We start from the raw sequence: 15,094 nt of genomic DNA, 5'->3' as shown, positions 1-15,094 counted from the left end.
GTTTACGTGTCATCCATGTAACCTGGCGGCCAAGGAGAGTGGACTGAAATGGGTGTGTGTGAACCATGACAACTTCACTGTACTAGTCAGTGGGGGTGGTAGACACCATTGAGTGAGCATGTGTACTGTGTGGCCATCACATTCAAAATGACTGAGCGAGTAGAACAATGAATCTGCAACAGATTTTGCATTAAGTTTGAACATTCCTCCATGGAAACTATTCAGACGATTCAGAAGGCTGCAGCTATGGGTGACAGGCAATTGGCAGCTTCATCATGACAATGTGCCTGCTCAGGCATTATGTACAGAGTTTTTTGGTGAAACATCGAATCACCCAGGTCACTCAGCGACCCCTACAGCCCAGATTTGGTGCCCTGCAACTTTGAGCTTTTCCCAAAACTAAGATCATGTTGAAAGAGAAGAGATTTCAGACCACCAGTGAGATTCAGGAAAATATGACAGGGCAGCTGAAGACAATTGGGAGACCTGTGTGAGGTCCCAAGGTGCCTACTTTGAAGGGCACTAAGGCATCACTGTCCTATGTACAATGTTTCTTGTATCTTGTATCTTCTTCAATTAATGTCTCTATTTTTCATATGACATGGCCAGATACCTTCTGGACAGACCTCATGTGCATGGTTGAACCATATGAAATTACTACTACTTGACTGTTTGAGGCTAAAAAATGGTCATGACTTTCAGGACTTGGCTTGACTTAACATTTATAGCTGCCTACTCATGTATCTATATCTATATTTATACCTATCTCCCTATATCTATTTGTGAGGATACACATATGTATTCAATCTTGTGAGGCAGGAAAAACAGAATCATCTGACTATTTCTCTGAGGCCTTCTTACTAAGAACAAATTGAGCCAGCACACTAAAGGTATTGAGGCTACATTAAATAAGAAACAATGTAAAACATTGGGCCCAAAATTCAATTTCAGTTAAGGCTGTGCAAGAATTCACTTGGGTTACATACCGGGCACAGCTGTGATACTGCCTGGGCCGTGTGCAGAGACCCAGAGAAGCCACACCGTTCTGGGGGTCAACAACAGTGCCTACCAGCAACATTCTTTTTAAACTGTTTCCATATACTGAATTGTCAGACCACTGTCTTGATCAAATATGAGCACCAAAAGGGGTGAAAATCAAAATATTTAACCACTGGCTTGACCAGAGGCAAATGATTGGTACGGGCACGCTGGCACCAGGCAGTGGAACAGCGGCCCAGGACAAGGTCAAAGACTCAGAGAGCCCTCAGCTATGTGGAATCTGAAACTCATCTTGGCCACACTGAAAAACTTCTCCTAGCCTGAAACCCTAACTCAGGCTATGACGTCAGATTTCTTTGGAGATAGATGACATAATTTTAGGCCCATTTAAAGGTAAGAAAATAATTGAAGTCATCCTGCTTACTTTAGACTTCATGACTGAATTAAAGGCGGAGCAAAATTACCAGGTTTGTAAATTTAAAAAAATTTAAATACAGCATATTAAATCAGCTTTAAAATTCATTTGTGGATTACCTTGGGCATTTTTTAAAGGAGGAAACACTAAATATTTGTTGTGTTAAAAACAGAACAAATACAACTCATGTACCATTTCGTAAGAATTTGAGGAAGTGGCAATTAAAAACTGCATAACTGCTATTTAGTTGCTCAATAGTTTGTAAAAACTCTTTGTTATTACTCTATAATGTCCCAAAGCTAAAATGTTTTCTCAGTTTAAAAATGCATAGAATAAGACATAAAACATTGTTTTGGCTTAAATATTAAGCCAACCTTATTTTTTAATACCTATAAGGTATTTTATCAATTGAAAACAGTAATATTTTATAAAACCACTTAATGTTTTTAAGCTAATATGCTTTAGCATACATTTAGTAATATATTTGAACATTATTGAACATTGATTCTTTTTAAATTTTAATTTTTTAATTTTTAATTTGAAAAAAGATCACTGTATATGAACACTAAAAATCTACATCTTTTAAAAAATCAGTAGCACAGTATACATCAAATACATTTTTCTTATTTAATATTTCTCCTCTAAAATATATGTTGAAGCTTTTTTAAACTTTTATTTATTTTTTTCTTTTTAGAGAGGGCAAGGGAGGGAGAAAGAGAGGGAGAGAAACATCGAGGTGTGGTTTCCTCTCATGCGCCCTCTACTGGGGACCTGGCCCGCAATCCAGGCCTGTGCTGTAGACTGGGAATAGAACCGGCAACCCTTTGGTTTACAGGCCAGCACTCAATCCAATGAGCGTTGAAGTTTTTTTATATTGCTCATTTTATATTACTACTAATTAAGTAGTAATTAGGCTCTAGGTTAAAGACAGGATATTTTCCATTTATTAGCTATAACTTCAGGTTCATCCAAAGATACCCCAGCACTAAAAAACCTGAATAATGTATTAGGAAAACAAAAAAACCCAAGAAAAATCCAACAACTGCCAGAGGCAACAGATAAATACAGAAGACCAAAAACCTGCTTTTACATAACTAGACCAGAATTTGACTATAGAAGAGCTCAGCTTATGACCAGGTGTATTTTGTTTACACCGACATAAATACAGGACATTTCTCATGCCACAGAGTAGAGCTACTATATTGAGAATGAATATCTTTGAGTGTCTACCACACACAGAGACTACCATTTTCATTCAGAGACACTGGATTTGCTTGTAGGGAACTATAAACTATGAAGTAACGTGGATAATTAAGAAAGTTGCTAATAGCTCATTGTAGTTAATATATATTAGCTACTGTATAAGACAATATTGGCTTCCATGCAAAAAAGCTATGAATCACTAATTAAATTATATATTTTGGTAGGTATTCTTGTTTGGAAATGTGAGGTACAAATGAAAATTTGCTTATTTCAAGTAGTTTTTGACTCAAGATCTCTGTAGGGTATTAGTGATCTCCAATATGATATTGTCAAAGTGCCACTGGCCAATAATTATAAAATAAGCAATTATACTGGTGACATTGTAATTGTTTTTTAAATTTTACATAATGGTTATAGTGGTCATAATAAAATACGAAAGGTGAACATATACTTATTTTTATCTACTTAGCACATGATTTTGATGAATACCACTTCCCATTTTTAAGTTTATTTCAGATATAAAAGACATAGTGAAAAAAAGACATAGTGAAAAAGGGTAAAATGAGAATTTACCCTTGGTGCATACTGGAGTCTTTTAATGCCATTTATGTTATTCTCAATACTTTCTTCCCTTTCTCTCTTTCCACACTCCTTAAAGAATGCAATGAAAGGGAAAAAAGATACTTAAATAGTATTTATTATGTGCTAGGCACTGTTTTAAGCACATCATATATTCATATTTTGTGTTGACAAAATCAGACTAAGACAATCAGTATTATTATTACCACTGGTAACATGGCAGATGTAAATGTAAATCCTGTCTGCAGAAAGACAATATCATACTAAGCTTCAAGTTAGTTCCATATTTTTTATGTACAATGTCCATTGTTCCATCAAAAGTAACCAGGTGTCACCCTGGATGGTGTGGCTCAGTGGACTGAGTGCTGGCCTGTGAACCATAGGGTTGTCAGTTCAATTCTCAGTCAGAACAAATGCCTGTGTTGTAAGCCAGGTCCCCAGTAGGGGGCATTCGAGAGCCAACCACACATTGATATTTCTCTCCCTCCCTCCCTTCCCCTCTCTAAAAAAAAAAAAAACTTAAAAAAAAACGTAACCAGGTGTCACGAGAAAAAAAATGTACGAACACGTGAAGCTAAATAACATGTTACTAAATAATGAATGGGGTAACAATGACATCAAGAAAGAAATCAAAAGATAAAGATATCTTGAAACAGATGAAAATTAGAACACAACAACTCAAAATCTATGGGACATAGCATAAGCAGTCCTAACAGGAAAATTCATAGCATTATAGGCCTATCTCAAGAAACAAACAAACAAAATATCTCAAATAAACAATCTAACTCTACATTTAAAGGAAGTATAAAGAGAACAACAAACAGAGCTCAAATTAAGTATAAGATGGGAAATAATAAAGACCAGAGCAGTGAATTAAATAATATAAATGAAATAAAAAAACAATACAAAAGATCAGTGAAACCAAGAGAAACCTTTAACCAGACTCATCAAGAAAAAAGAGAGCTCTGGTCAGCTTGCTCAGCTGGTGTGAGCATTGTTCTGTACAGCAAAAGGTTGCATGTTTGATTACTAGTCAGGGCACATATACAGGTTTACCTAGGTTGCAGGTTCAATCCCTGATTGGGGCACATACAGAAGGCAATGAATCAATGTCTCTCTCTCTCTCTCTCTCTCTCTTTCTGTCTCTTTCCCTTCCTCCAACTCTAAAATCAATAAACATATCCTCAGGTGAGGATTAAAAAGAGAGAGAGAGAGAATATCCAAGTAAATAAAATCAGAATGAAAGAGGAGAAGTAACAGTTTACACCACAGAAAACAAAGGATTATGAGGAAATATTATGAAAAATACATGCCAACAAATTAGAAAACCTGGACAAAATGGATAAATTTTGATAAACATGCAATCTCCCAAAACCAAATCAAGAAGAAACAGAAAATCTGAGCAGATGATTACAACTAATGAAATTGAAGCAGTAATCAAAACACTTCCAACAGACAAAAGTTTTGGACTGGATGGCTTCACAGGTGAATTTTACCAAACATTCAAAGAAGAACTAACACCTCTCCTTTTTAAACTATTCCAAAAAATTCAAGAGGAAGATTTCCAAACTAATTTTACAAGGCCAGCATTGTCCTAATTTCAAAACCAGATAAAGACACTAAAAAGAAAATTATAGGCCAATAGCCCTGATAAATACAGATGTTAAAATTCTCAACAAAATATTAGCACACTGAATCCAGTAATAAAAGAGCACACACCATGATCAAGTGAGATTTAAACCAGATACCCCTTAGAATAGCAAAAAAAAAAAATACTGACCGCTTAGTACTATATCTAGCAAAAAATGTGTAAGATGACAAGGCAAGCTAGAAGTTATTAGTGAGAGAAAGTAACAAAGGCCTAGTATAAAGCACAATAAGCTATAACTATACACCTACCAGAAATGCTAACATGTAAGGTTAGTGAGGAAGTGAACTATCATATATTATTGGTGGATTGTAAATTATTTTAACCACTTTGAGCATTTTTAATTTTCTACTAAAGTTGAATATAAACATCCCCTGTGCCCCAGAAGTTTATTCCAGAGTAAACCCTCAATTGAAATATACCTACAGATGCACCAAAAGACAGACACAGGAACACTCAGGTAAGCATTATTCATAATATTAAAAATTAGACACAATTCAAATGTTTTTCCATAGTAGAATGGCCAAATAAATTGTTACATATCTAAACAAACAGTAAGTAATAATAAAAATAAGCAAAATCCAGGCATACCTCGGAACTCATTGCCTCCAGAAGTTCTCAAACCCTGTGCTCAGAGCGCTTGACGAGAAAAAATGTTCCAGCACCTGGTGCTTGCTTTGGACTGGTCGCGCTGGCTAGAACTTGTGTGAGTCAAGACACCGCCCTCAGGAGAAAAATGCTTCATCCTTCAGGACTCATTGGTTAAGGCACTTGTCACAAAGTCCTGAACCAATTAACGGCGAGCACCAGGTACCTCTGTATAGCCACGTGCAACAGCCTAATGAGCCTAGTGATGTAATGGTGAATGAAAGAATGGAGGAGGAATGCTGGGATTTCAGAGGTGGCGATAATGCATAAATTGTCTATTTTTTTGGCTTGGGTAACAGCTACATAGAGATTCACTTGCAATAAGTGAACCATTCGGTACATTTGTATGTTGGATATTTTTCTGTATGTGTGCTATAGTATAACATATAAAGTTAAAATAAATTAAAAACTGTATTTCACTTAAACGTTTAAAGCACCCACCAGCACCATACACAAAATAGTTACAAATCTATGAAATAATTTTTATAACTTGTAAGCAAATAGTACAGTTGGTACACACATGGTGCTCACTCTCCTTCATGTACACCTCTAAGCACTTCACAGATAAAATTCATTTGATCTTCTCAACAATCCGATGACGCAGACACTATAAGCACCTTCATCTTATAAATAAGTAGAGTGAGCCCCAGAAAGATTAAGCAACTTGCTCAGGAGCACAGAGCTGTTTAGTGAACCACAGTGAAGAGTCCAGATTCTACACTGTTCACCATTACACTGTATTGCCTCTAAGAGCAAAACTTAAGTTTAAAGGGTCAGATTCACTCACTGTAAATGCATTTAAAATAAAGTAATGTTGATCCTCTATATATTGGAACCTCCTGTGTATATGTTTCAAGCAGATTGCTTTAACATTGTGAAATTGGTATTTTATATTTTATATAAAAAATTTAAAACATATTTTTCTAACTCATGTTTAGAGCACTTAAATATGAATTCTAAAAACAATGCACTTTAAACATATAAAAACACAAAAATGTTAAAAATCTGGGGTTGAATACCAATTCTATTAACTTCTATAAACCTCAATTTCTTGGCCATTCAAATGGGCATAACTTAGCCTTTCCAGTTGGGAAGGTTCTGAGAATGAAGTGACTTGACATTTGCACTATGCAAATTAAGTATTTAATTACGTCTGAAAATCAGTCCATCTGTGCAGGAAGTAAATCCTAGAAACTTGAGAAAGATACCTCACTAAACGTACATTTTAGAGACTTGAAAGTAAAAAATGCTACATAACTTGGTGAAAGTATTCCTCTCAGTAAGAAACATCCAGAATTTGAATTCGGGGTTACAAGTTCAGTATTTCTTGAAAAGCATTTGACCCTGGCTGGTGTGGCTCAGTGGATTGATTGCCTGCCTGAGAATCAAAGGGCCGCTGGTTCGACTCCCACTCTAGGGCACATGAGGGCTAGGTGCCCAGCAGGTGGCACGTGTGTGAAGCAGCCACACATTGATGTTTCTCTCCCTTCCTCCCTCTCTGTCTAAAAATAAATAAATAAAATCTTTAAAAAGAAAGAGTGTTTGATCCTCATGTTTTCCTGTTTTCTTCTCTTTCCCTTCATTTTATACATAAGTGAATTTTTTAAAAATTATATAGTATTATCATCATTTAATTCAAGAATGCATTTGATTTATTACTTTTTAAAAGATTTACATTCGGGAAGCATTTTAAATAGGCTATGTTCTCGAACCGACTTTTTTTTTGGCGTGAATATCACATAACAAGCTTGCATACACACTAGTCTTCAAGTTGAAGAAGGACCTTGCCCTCAGTCTCTGTCTCACGAACCCACACATGGGAGGCTGAGGGTGATGTATTAATGAAAAAGACGATAATATTTCTCAATTACTTTATTTATAAGCCACTGCAGTGTTTGTAAATGACTAGTGATTTTCTAATAATTAAAAGAGATTTATAAAGAAAAGTACATGTTAGTTCCAGTCATTCAGAACTGCTATCACACAGGTTCCTCCATTTTATGTTTATCCCTTTTCTTTTAACTTAAAAATTATTCTTTACTCAAAACACAGTAATAAAAGTCTAGAAAAATGAAAAACAAAACTTACTAGATAAGTAAAAAAATGACTAATACTTACGTTTTCCAAATAAAACTAAAAACCAAACTGCAAAGTTTTCATTTAATTGAAAAAGCAAGAATACTAGTCTCAAGGACACAGAATTATACTCCATTTTGATTACATGGAAAACACTTTTTTGTTTAATGTAATGAATGACCTTTCCTAAATCAAGGCATTCTTTAGACCTCTGTATCACTGCAGCATCCCCTTTTATGAAAACGCAGCTACACTTCTGTGAATGACTGAATTCTTTCATCTGACTGGACACAGCTGGCAAGTGGCATAATGAGAAGGGGAAATCAAAGTCTTTTTTTCCCCTCCTGGAAAACCAAGAAATGAATAAATCATATCAAAATGAAGCACTAGTTGCTTGTATTTCCACACAACTACATATCTTGATACAAATAGTATTTCCTACTGTTTTGTGAATAACTGATAGCATAGTACATCTTAATCCTGAAAGTCTATCTATGACGTGTGGTTTCCCTGAACACTATTTGGATGATTTTAAGTTTTGCATATTGAGTAAAAATTAAATCTAACTGGCCAATGCTTAAACAGTAATTTAGTTATAATGTTCTAACCAATAAGATACGTACACTCAGTTTATGGAAAAAGGTCTCAACTAGTTGGGCATAAAACAGCCTCCGAGTTACCTTAGACACATGAAAGCTGGAAGGAACTTTGAGCTTGACTAAGTCCTTCACTTTGTGCATGAAAAGACTGGCGCCCAGGGCGATGGCTGGCCTGGAGCAGTTACTCAAGCAGGCGTCATGGGCTGTCTGTCTCCTCACTTCCCGGATCCTTACGTCCAGGTCAAGCTGTGACCCCCCCACTGCTGTGTCAGAGGAAGAAGCTCATGAAGCAATCTGAAACCAAACTAGAACTCTTTCTTCTTCTACTTTCTAATTTTTCTCTCAATTTTAAATAGCACACACACAAAAAATAAATATCTGTAATGTTTCAATTGTATATATAATAATTTCATGGGGAGAAAAGTTGAACAACTCTGAAGCTCTACATGTAAAGGAAGTCTTTTCCCATCCCATACTCAAAAGTTTTCCATCCAGAGTTGTTTTTTTTATTTAAATTTCCAGAAATTTTCTCAGTATATGTGAATGTGTATATGCAAATACGTGTATACAAATTTTAATGTAGCTTTTCTTTTTACTTAATACATCTTGAACATCATTCCAGATTGGCGCATACAGATCTACCTCATTCTCTTAAATAACTACATGGGATTCTATTGCATGGATTTAAAATAATGTATTCAACAATTCACCTATTGTTGGGTTCAGGTAGTTTCTGATTTTTTATGTTGCAAACAATGTGAAAGTAAACATAATTTGATATGTTCTTAAAATAAATCTTCCTAGGGTCAAACAGAATGTAAAACATTAACTATTTGGTATCTTTAGATATCAAATTTTGACCCATTCAGGCATGTGTTAACTTCCTATGTCTATACCTGGTTCCACGGAAATACCCATCATCCCAGACTAGCTCTAGACTCCAGTGCCCACTTCAGTATATTTAAGTCATGTAGAAACTCCTCTTTTCAACCAAATCCTATTTTTTGTGTGTCTGAAGCAGTGGGCACGTAAGAATAACTTTCATAATGTAGAAAAGATATGTCATGTATTCTTATATGTTAGTTATGATAATGTAAAACACAAAGGTATTAATAAGAATACAATTTGAGGAGGAGTTTCAACTTAGAAAATGTATGCAAATTCACCAACCACTAGAAAGGAAAAACTAAAAAAAAAAAACCACAAAACAAAAAAACCCAAAAACATTACTCAAAATTTCACAAAACAAAATGCCATCAGAATCTCATTATCTAACTTAATTTTTTCATCTTGTCACCAAAAAAAAAAAATAAAGAGAGGGATGGAGGGAGGGAGGGAGGGAGGGAGGGAGGGGGCGAAGGCGAACCCTCTTTACTGGCATATTGGCTGAGGCTATTATTTCCATACATCTATACTGTATGCTAATAAATGTATAAAGCATCCATGAAAGGATTTAAATTTTCAAATATTGGGGTATCTATGCAGTAGCATATTAAGAATCACATATTGCTTAATTGATTTCTGTGTGTTTTGTGTCGTGTCATTTTTAGGTTTACTGGAAACTACAAACCCTGCTCTCTATTCTCCATGTTTGAACTGTTCTGTATAAAGCCTCACCCAGAGGAGATACCAGCAGGAATGCTCTGGCCTGTGCGGGGTCTTACCAGTGTCTGGATTCCAGTAACCGAATTGCATCAAATCCCACTGCTAGGACGAGGCAGCAACTCTGTACCGTCAGGAAAAGTTCTCAGAGCAGACACTCAATGGATGACCAAGGCACCAAAATTTTTTTTTCTTCTCACGATTCCTCCGACTCACTTATCAACCTGTTTTCAGTTATTCTCTAAAGACACCAGAATCGGAGTTGAGGAGATAAGTGAAATAATATAGACAATCCAGGACAGTGAGTGGCACGTAGGAAGAAGACACTTGTGTAACAACATTCAAGTCCACCGCAACAATGAACACAGAGATGTCCTTTTGCTGCCTGAAGGAAGTGCCACCACCATGGAGGAGCCAGGCAGCCTCCCAGGAGAGAAATGGGGCAAGAACAGGTGACCTGTGCTGGGCAGCAACACTCCTCCTGGGGGCAATTGTCCGAAACCCAGGGCCTTCTTTTGGTTTTGTTTGGAAATGAGAGTATTTTGGAGGTGAAATGATATAAATTTGGAAAGGTGGGTAAAGGCAAAGTATAAAGGAAAGTAGTGGAAATAAAGGACGGGAGAGGTGGCAGAATAAAAATAAATTAACATAGTATGTCAACATCAATCTTGCAAGGGCAAAGCACAGAAACTGGAAAGGAGAAAGGCATTCTAGAAGTATTCAAACAGTATTTATATTAAAGATAAGGGAATTGAGGGCTCCAAAATTTAAGGAGTTTGCCTTAATTCACACAGGCCATCTCTGCAAGTTCTGAGCCATTTGTGAGGTTTCCTGATTTTGAGGGTATTTCCCAGGACACCACATTGCATCAGTGTTCAAGGCCACCACAGCCTGTGAACCTTGCTAGCTGTACCCGATGGCTGCTTGCATATGGGGCTGCTGTCAAAGTTCTTGAAGGACTCCTGCTTCTACAATTCCTAGTGGTTTCAAGTTCACTGTTTTAATTCACCATGTCTGTACAGCGGCTAAATCAACCGAGAAAACGTTCTCTCTTTACCCTTATATTTATTAAGGACACCATTACAAATACATTATTTCAGAAAAATAACAGTGTCTTTGACTGATATTAAAGATCACCATAATAGAAATAAATACCTGTGCATATAGAAAATGTATTTTTCTTGAATTTTAATTTGCATAAAGTCATCCCTTCTGTTTCATTTTTTTCTTCATCACTATCATCCCCCAAACTCTTTTTTGTTCCTCCGTTCCTCTGCACAGATTCCACTATTTGCTTATATGTTCAACCTGAATTTATTAAAGATGCAAATCATTGTTTACCTCTCTATTTAATTCATTTCACCTCAACAGGCACAGTCCTTGACATGGTCAAGGCACGCAGTAATGTTTTTTGAATAAAAGTTTGACACTTTCACATTTACTTATACATGGAATTTTTAAAGAACTCCAAGTTGAAACTAAGAATGCTATAAAAAGTTTCATCTGAAGAGGATTGTTGGAAATGACCCAGTACAACCAGTTTCTTTTACGGATGATGAAACTGAGGTCAGGAGGAAGCAAGTGGCTCAGTCACCCCACCAGTGAGAGCCTGAATGAAAAGACCTACCTTGCCCCACCCCCATCTCTGACTGCTGCCCTTATTAGAGCGCTCCATGCAGTGAACACGAAACCATTCAGATACCTACACAACTCGGGGGAAAGCATAAATGGCTTGATGATACACTAGAATTTGACACGTCTCACTCTCTACACTTAAATCTCTAACAGTGCTTGGTGCATAGTAGGTATTAAGTCAGTCAGTTTGGGTTTCTCATCCATTTTTCCCTTCTCTCCCCCAAATTTCCATGTGTAGCACTGTAAAGATTGCTAATCTACCAAGTACCCAACATCTCAAGAATCAAAGCTGGCGTGTTGATAAAGCCATCTGGAAGCTCACAGAAGCGACTGGTGCTGACCCAAGGCTGTTCTCATATGAATGATGGAAGTGCTCTCCAAGGCGCGTTCTTAGGTGAAACCAGGACGCCACCATGGGTCTCATCCATGAGAGAGAGGGTCTCATCACATTTCCAAAAGCCAAATCCCTCCTTCCCCAGATCAATGTGCCTCCTAGAAGAGAGACTCCTACTTGTCTGTAGACCTCTTGGGATACAAAAGCCAAATCCATAGGACGGTAGATTCTTCAGAAAAGAATTTCTGAGGGTCTCCCAATAAGTTCCTCCCCAAAAGTCATTGTGACTTAGCATACCTGTTAGCTTTTACATTTAGATGTTCTGATGTCTATTCTGATTAATTTTGAGAGTTATCTTTAATATAATAAAGCCTTTTCAGTCTTGTTTGGGATTAATTTACCAACTTAATAAATTTCTTCCAACACTATGTTCTGTGAGTTAACAAGCAACTTCCCCTGTGATTTGAGCCTGGCTAAGAACAAGTCAGACTTTGGAAAATTAATTACTGGGCAGAAGCATCTTTCAGATGGTACATGCCCACTTTGAGAAAACTTGGTCATTGCACTTTTGCATCTGTTTGGAGTAAGATGTCTTTTGGCTGAAAATAACATGAGTCAACACTGGGATTGCCCCTCCCCTCTGTACCATTGATGTGTGGATTTCTAGATTATATTTTAGGCTGGACTATACCTAAACACATTTTTCAAAGACAGTTGAAAATGCCATATTTGAAAATCATTGCAATAACTTACAATATATGAGGGGTAGTAAATCTCAGCAAACATTGTAACTAGGTATTTATTGAGAACTGACAATGGGTAGCTTTGTGCTGAGCGCCACTTAAGGCATCAAAAGAAATACTGGTGCAATTATTTTCCCCAAATTGATGTCTGTTCCTGATACAGCTTGGATTGTCTACCCTTGCCCTAAGTAATTTAATTCAAAAAAGAGTTTCTGTCAGCTAACTGGCTGGCCTGTAGTCACCGGTGATTTTTGTCTCATGCTGTTCAACTGAGTCAGTACACTCTGAAATGGAACAGCTTACAGTGTCAGGTAAATATCCTTGTCAAGAGGATACAGCCTTTGGAATTGTAACTGGTTAACTCTGGGCTTCCACTTGAGACAAAAAGCAACTTCATTTTATTAGAGAAAATGTCAATCAAGACTTGACTACTGACACCCGTCTTTGTTTCACCAGCCAGTAATAAAAGATAAAGCAGAGGAAATGGAGGAGCTGCAGTTAGGCATTTGCAACACACAAAGTCCTTGTTTTCTCACTGGGCGCTGCAAAAAAGCAATTGTCCATTCACAGCACATCCTCTGCATTTCAGAGCTAATATTTTTGCAGTTCTTAATTTGGTACATTACAGTCTTATGCAGTTAATTTTGTTAACCCTCTGAAATGCACTGTGCATTTGATAGCTTGCTTAGTATGACTGCTAACATAACCCAGTTTTTAAAATTTCTGTTTCTCAATGTTGAGAATAGGAGCCTTTAAAAAAATCAAGTGACAAATTTTGGAAACAGAGTAATGGTTTCACATAATCCTGTCTTACTTGCTATTGCATAACTTTGAGAAGGGTGATAAGGAAATCCATGGTAACCATATTATTACTTGAATTGCTTTTGCAAAAATTGACTCTGGATAGGAATGTTTTTAGCAGGGGTCCCCCTTGACACATAATAATAATGTGCCATTGAAAACAACATTAGCTCTATGTTTCATTGCCCTGCTTTCTGTAGCATTTACTGTGTTTACTGTATATGAATGCATATGCCTGCCTTCCGGTGCACAGAGATTTACTCGAATGTTTTAATAGTCAGTCTGACTACAGTACATGAATCTATAGATGATTAAAAAGTCCCCAGGCTCAATCACTTAAGTCCCTCATTAAATATCTCACTCTGATTTCAACTATTGTAAAGAAAAAGAGAATCAACAAATTTGCTGTGCTAATAAAGTTTTTATTTTCCTTTGTAAATAATAAGCTCTGAAGCACTGATCATATAACTCAGTGCCTGCATCTCCACTACTGACTTCTACTTCCAGAACATTTTTAAAAATGCAACAAGGTGGTAAAGTGCATTTTCCTCAAGAATTCATTTTTCTGACACACCTTCTATAGATTTTTCTACCTTCAGTCTCATTACCAGCTTCTTCCTCTCTTCCTACTAATTTCATCTTCAAGTCTGCTACCCACCAACACGACAAACTCAAGAAAAACACTGATTTGCTTTTTTCCTGCTCCACAAACCCCACTAATCTCTTTACCAATATTTTCCAATCCTGTCCCACCAAAAAGAAAAATGACCCAACTCTAAGATTCACACTGGAAAAGAAATATTGCATCCATTAAAAAAAAAAAGAAACAAAAAGAAAAGAAAGAAAAGAAAAGGAAGCAGCCCTCCTCAGTGGGGACTCCAAGTACAGTGAAAACGCCTGAGTCTGTCATTAGGCTCGTTGGAATGAAACAGTTAATTCAGGGTAAGTGATAATGTTTAGTCAGTTCGCCTAGAAAAAGGAAGGAAATTCAAAAGCTGATTACTGTAGTAACAATCACAGACCAAAAAATATATATATATATGTACAGGTTCACTTTAAATAAAACTCCTGCCATCTCTCTGTGATTCTGTCCTCTCAAAGAAAAATGAGCTTGCCGCTTAAATTTGTTGTACCTACCTCAACCATTAAACAAGACATTTAACCATAGTGGCAGTTCTGTGACCTTTGAATGCCGTGAAATCTCTGAGCGGTGCTGTTTGTTCATGAAGACTTGTGCTGCAGAATCCAGCAACTTCATCCAGGATTAGGAATATAATTAAGTGAAAAAAAAAAAAAAAGAAAGAAAGAAAAGAAAAGAGAAACACAGAGAGAGATCGAGAGGGAAGGTAGAAAGAGAGATTCTCTCTGGGTGAGCACACACTTTTCTCCCAGGCAAGTGCTGGGACACAGCCGAGCCTGCTGCAGTGCCCAGACCCACCGACTGGCTGGGGGAGCAGGCAGCCGGCCTGCAGCGCTGGGAGGTGCTGTCAGTTGCCACAGGCTAGGAAAAGCAGAGACCAATCGGCTTCCACTCTGGCAGCTCACTGGAGTGGAGCCTTTTCTGTTTATGTTTCCTCATTTCAAGAGTGACGTCAAAGGGTTTAGTTTTTCCTCTGCATGTGCTATTAATTTTAAAGTACTGTACTATGGGAAGAATGTGTGTGTGCCCGTGGTTAGCTGGGCACCCCACTCACAGGAGAACCCAAGAAACATTTTCTATACTCAGGAATAGATTTTAAAAATGTAAAATACCTTGTGATGAGGGGTATCAAAAACACAAAAATAAAAACAAGACATAGACAACCCCCCTGA

General features: G+C 37.0%; 1 protein-coding gene across 1 annotated transcript in view; it reads right to left on the bottom strand.

Moving 5' to 3' along the window:
• The window catches only part of PDE7B (phosphodiesterase 7B), a 292,124-nt gene extending 277,361 nt beyond the window's left edge, over positions 1-14,763 (bottom strand). Inside the window, exon 1 of the mRNA XM_045843704.1 lies at positions 14,420-14,763. Coding sequence (XP_045699660.1) covers positions 14,420-14,440 — 21 coding nt within the window. The 5' untranslated portion in view covers positions 14,441-14,763. The remainder of the gene's footprint in view (positions 1-14,419) is intronic.
• Positions 14,764-15,094: the final 331 nt, after the last annotated feature.

The sequence above is a fragment of the Phyllostomus hastatus genome, unplaced genomic scaffold (assembly GCF_019186645.2).
Source record: "Phyllostomus hastatus isolate PE091 unplaced genomic scaffold, TTU_PhHast_1.1 phas_contig_40, whole genome shotgun sequence".
NCBI lineage: Eukaryota > Metazoa > Chordata > Mammalia > Chiroptera > Phyllostomidae > Phyllostomus > Phyllostomus hastatus.
The sequence above is the reverse complement of the archived record's forward strand: the minus strand, read 5'-3'. Positions and strand labels throughout refer to the sequence as shown.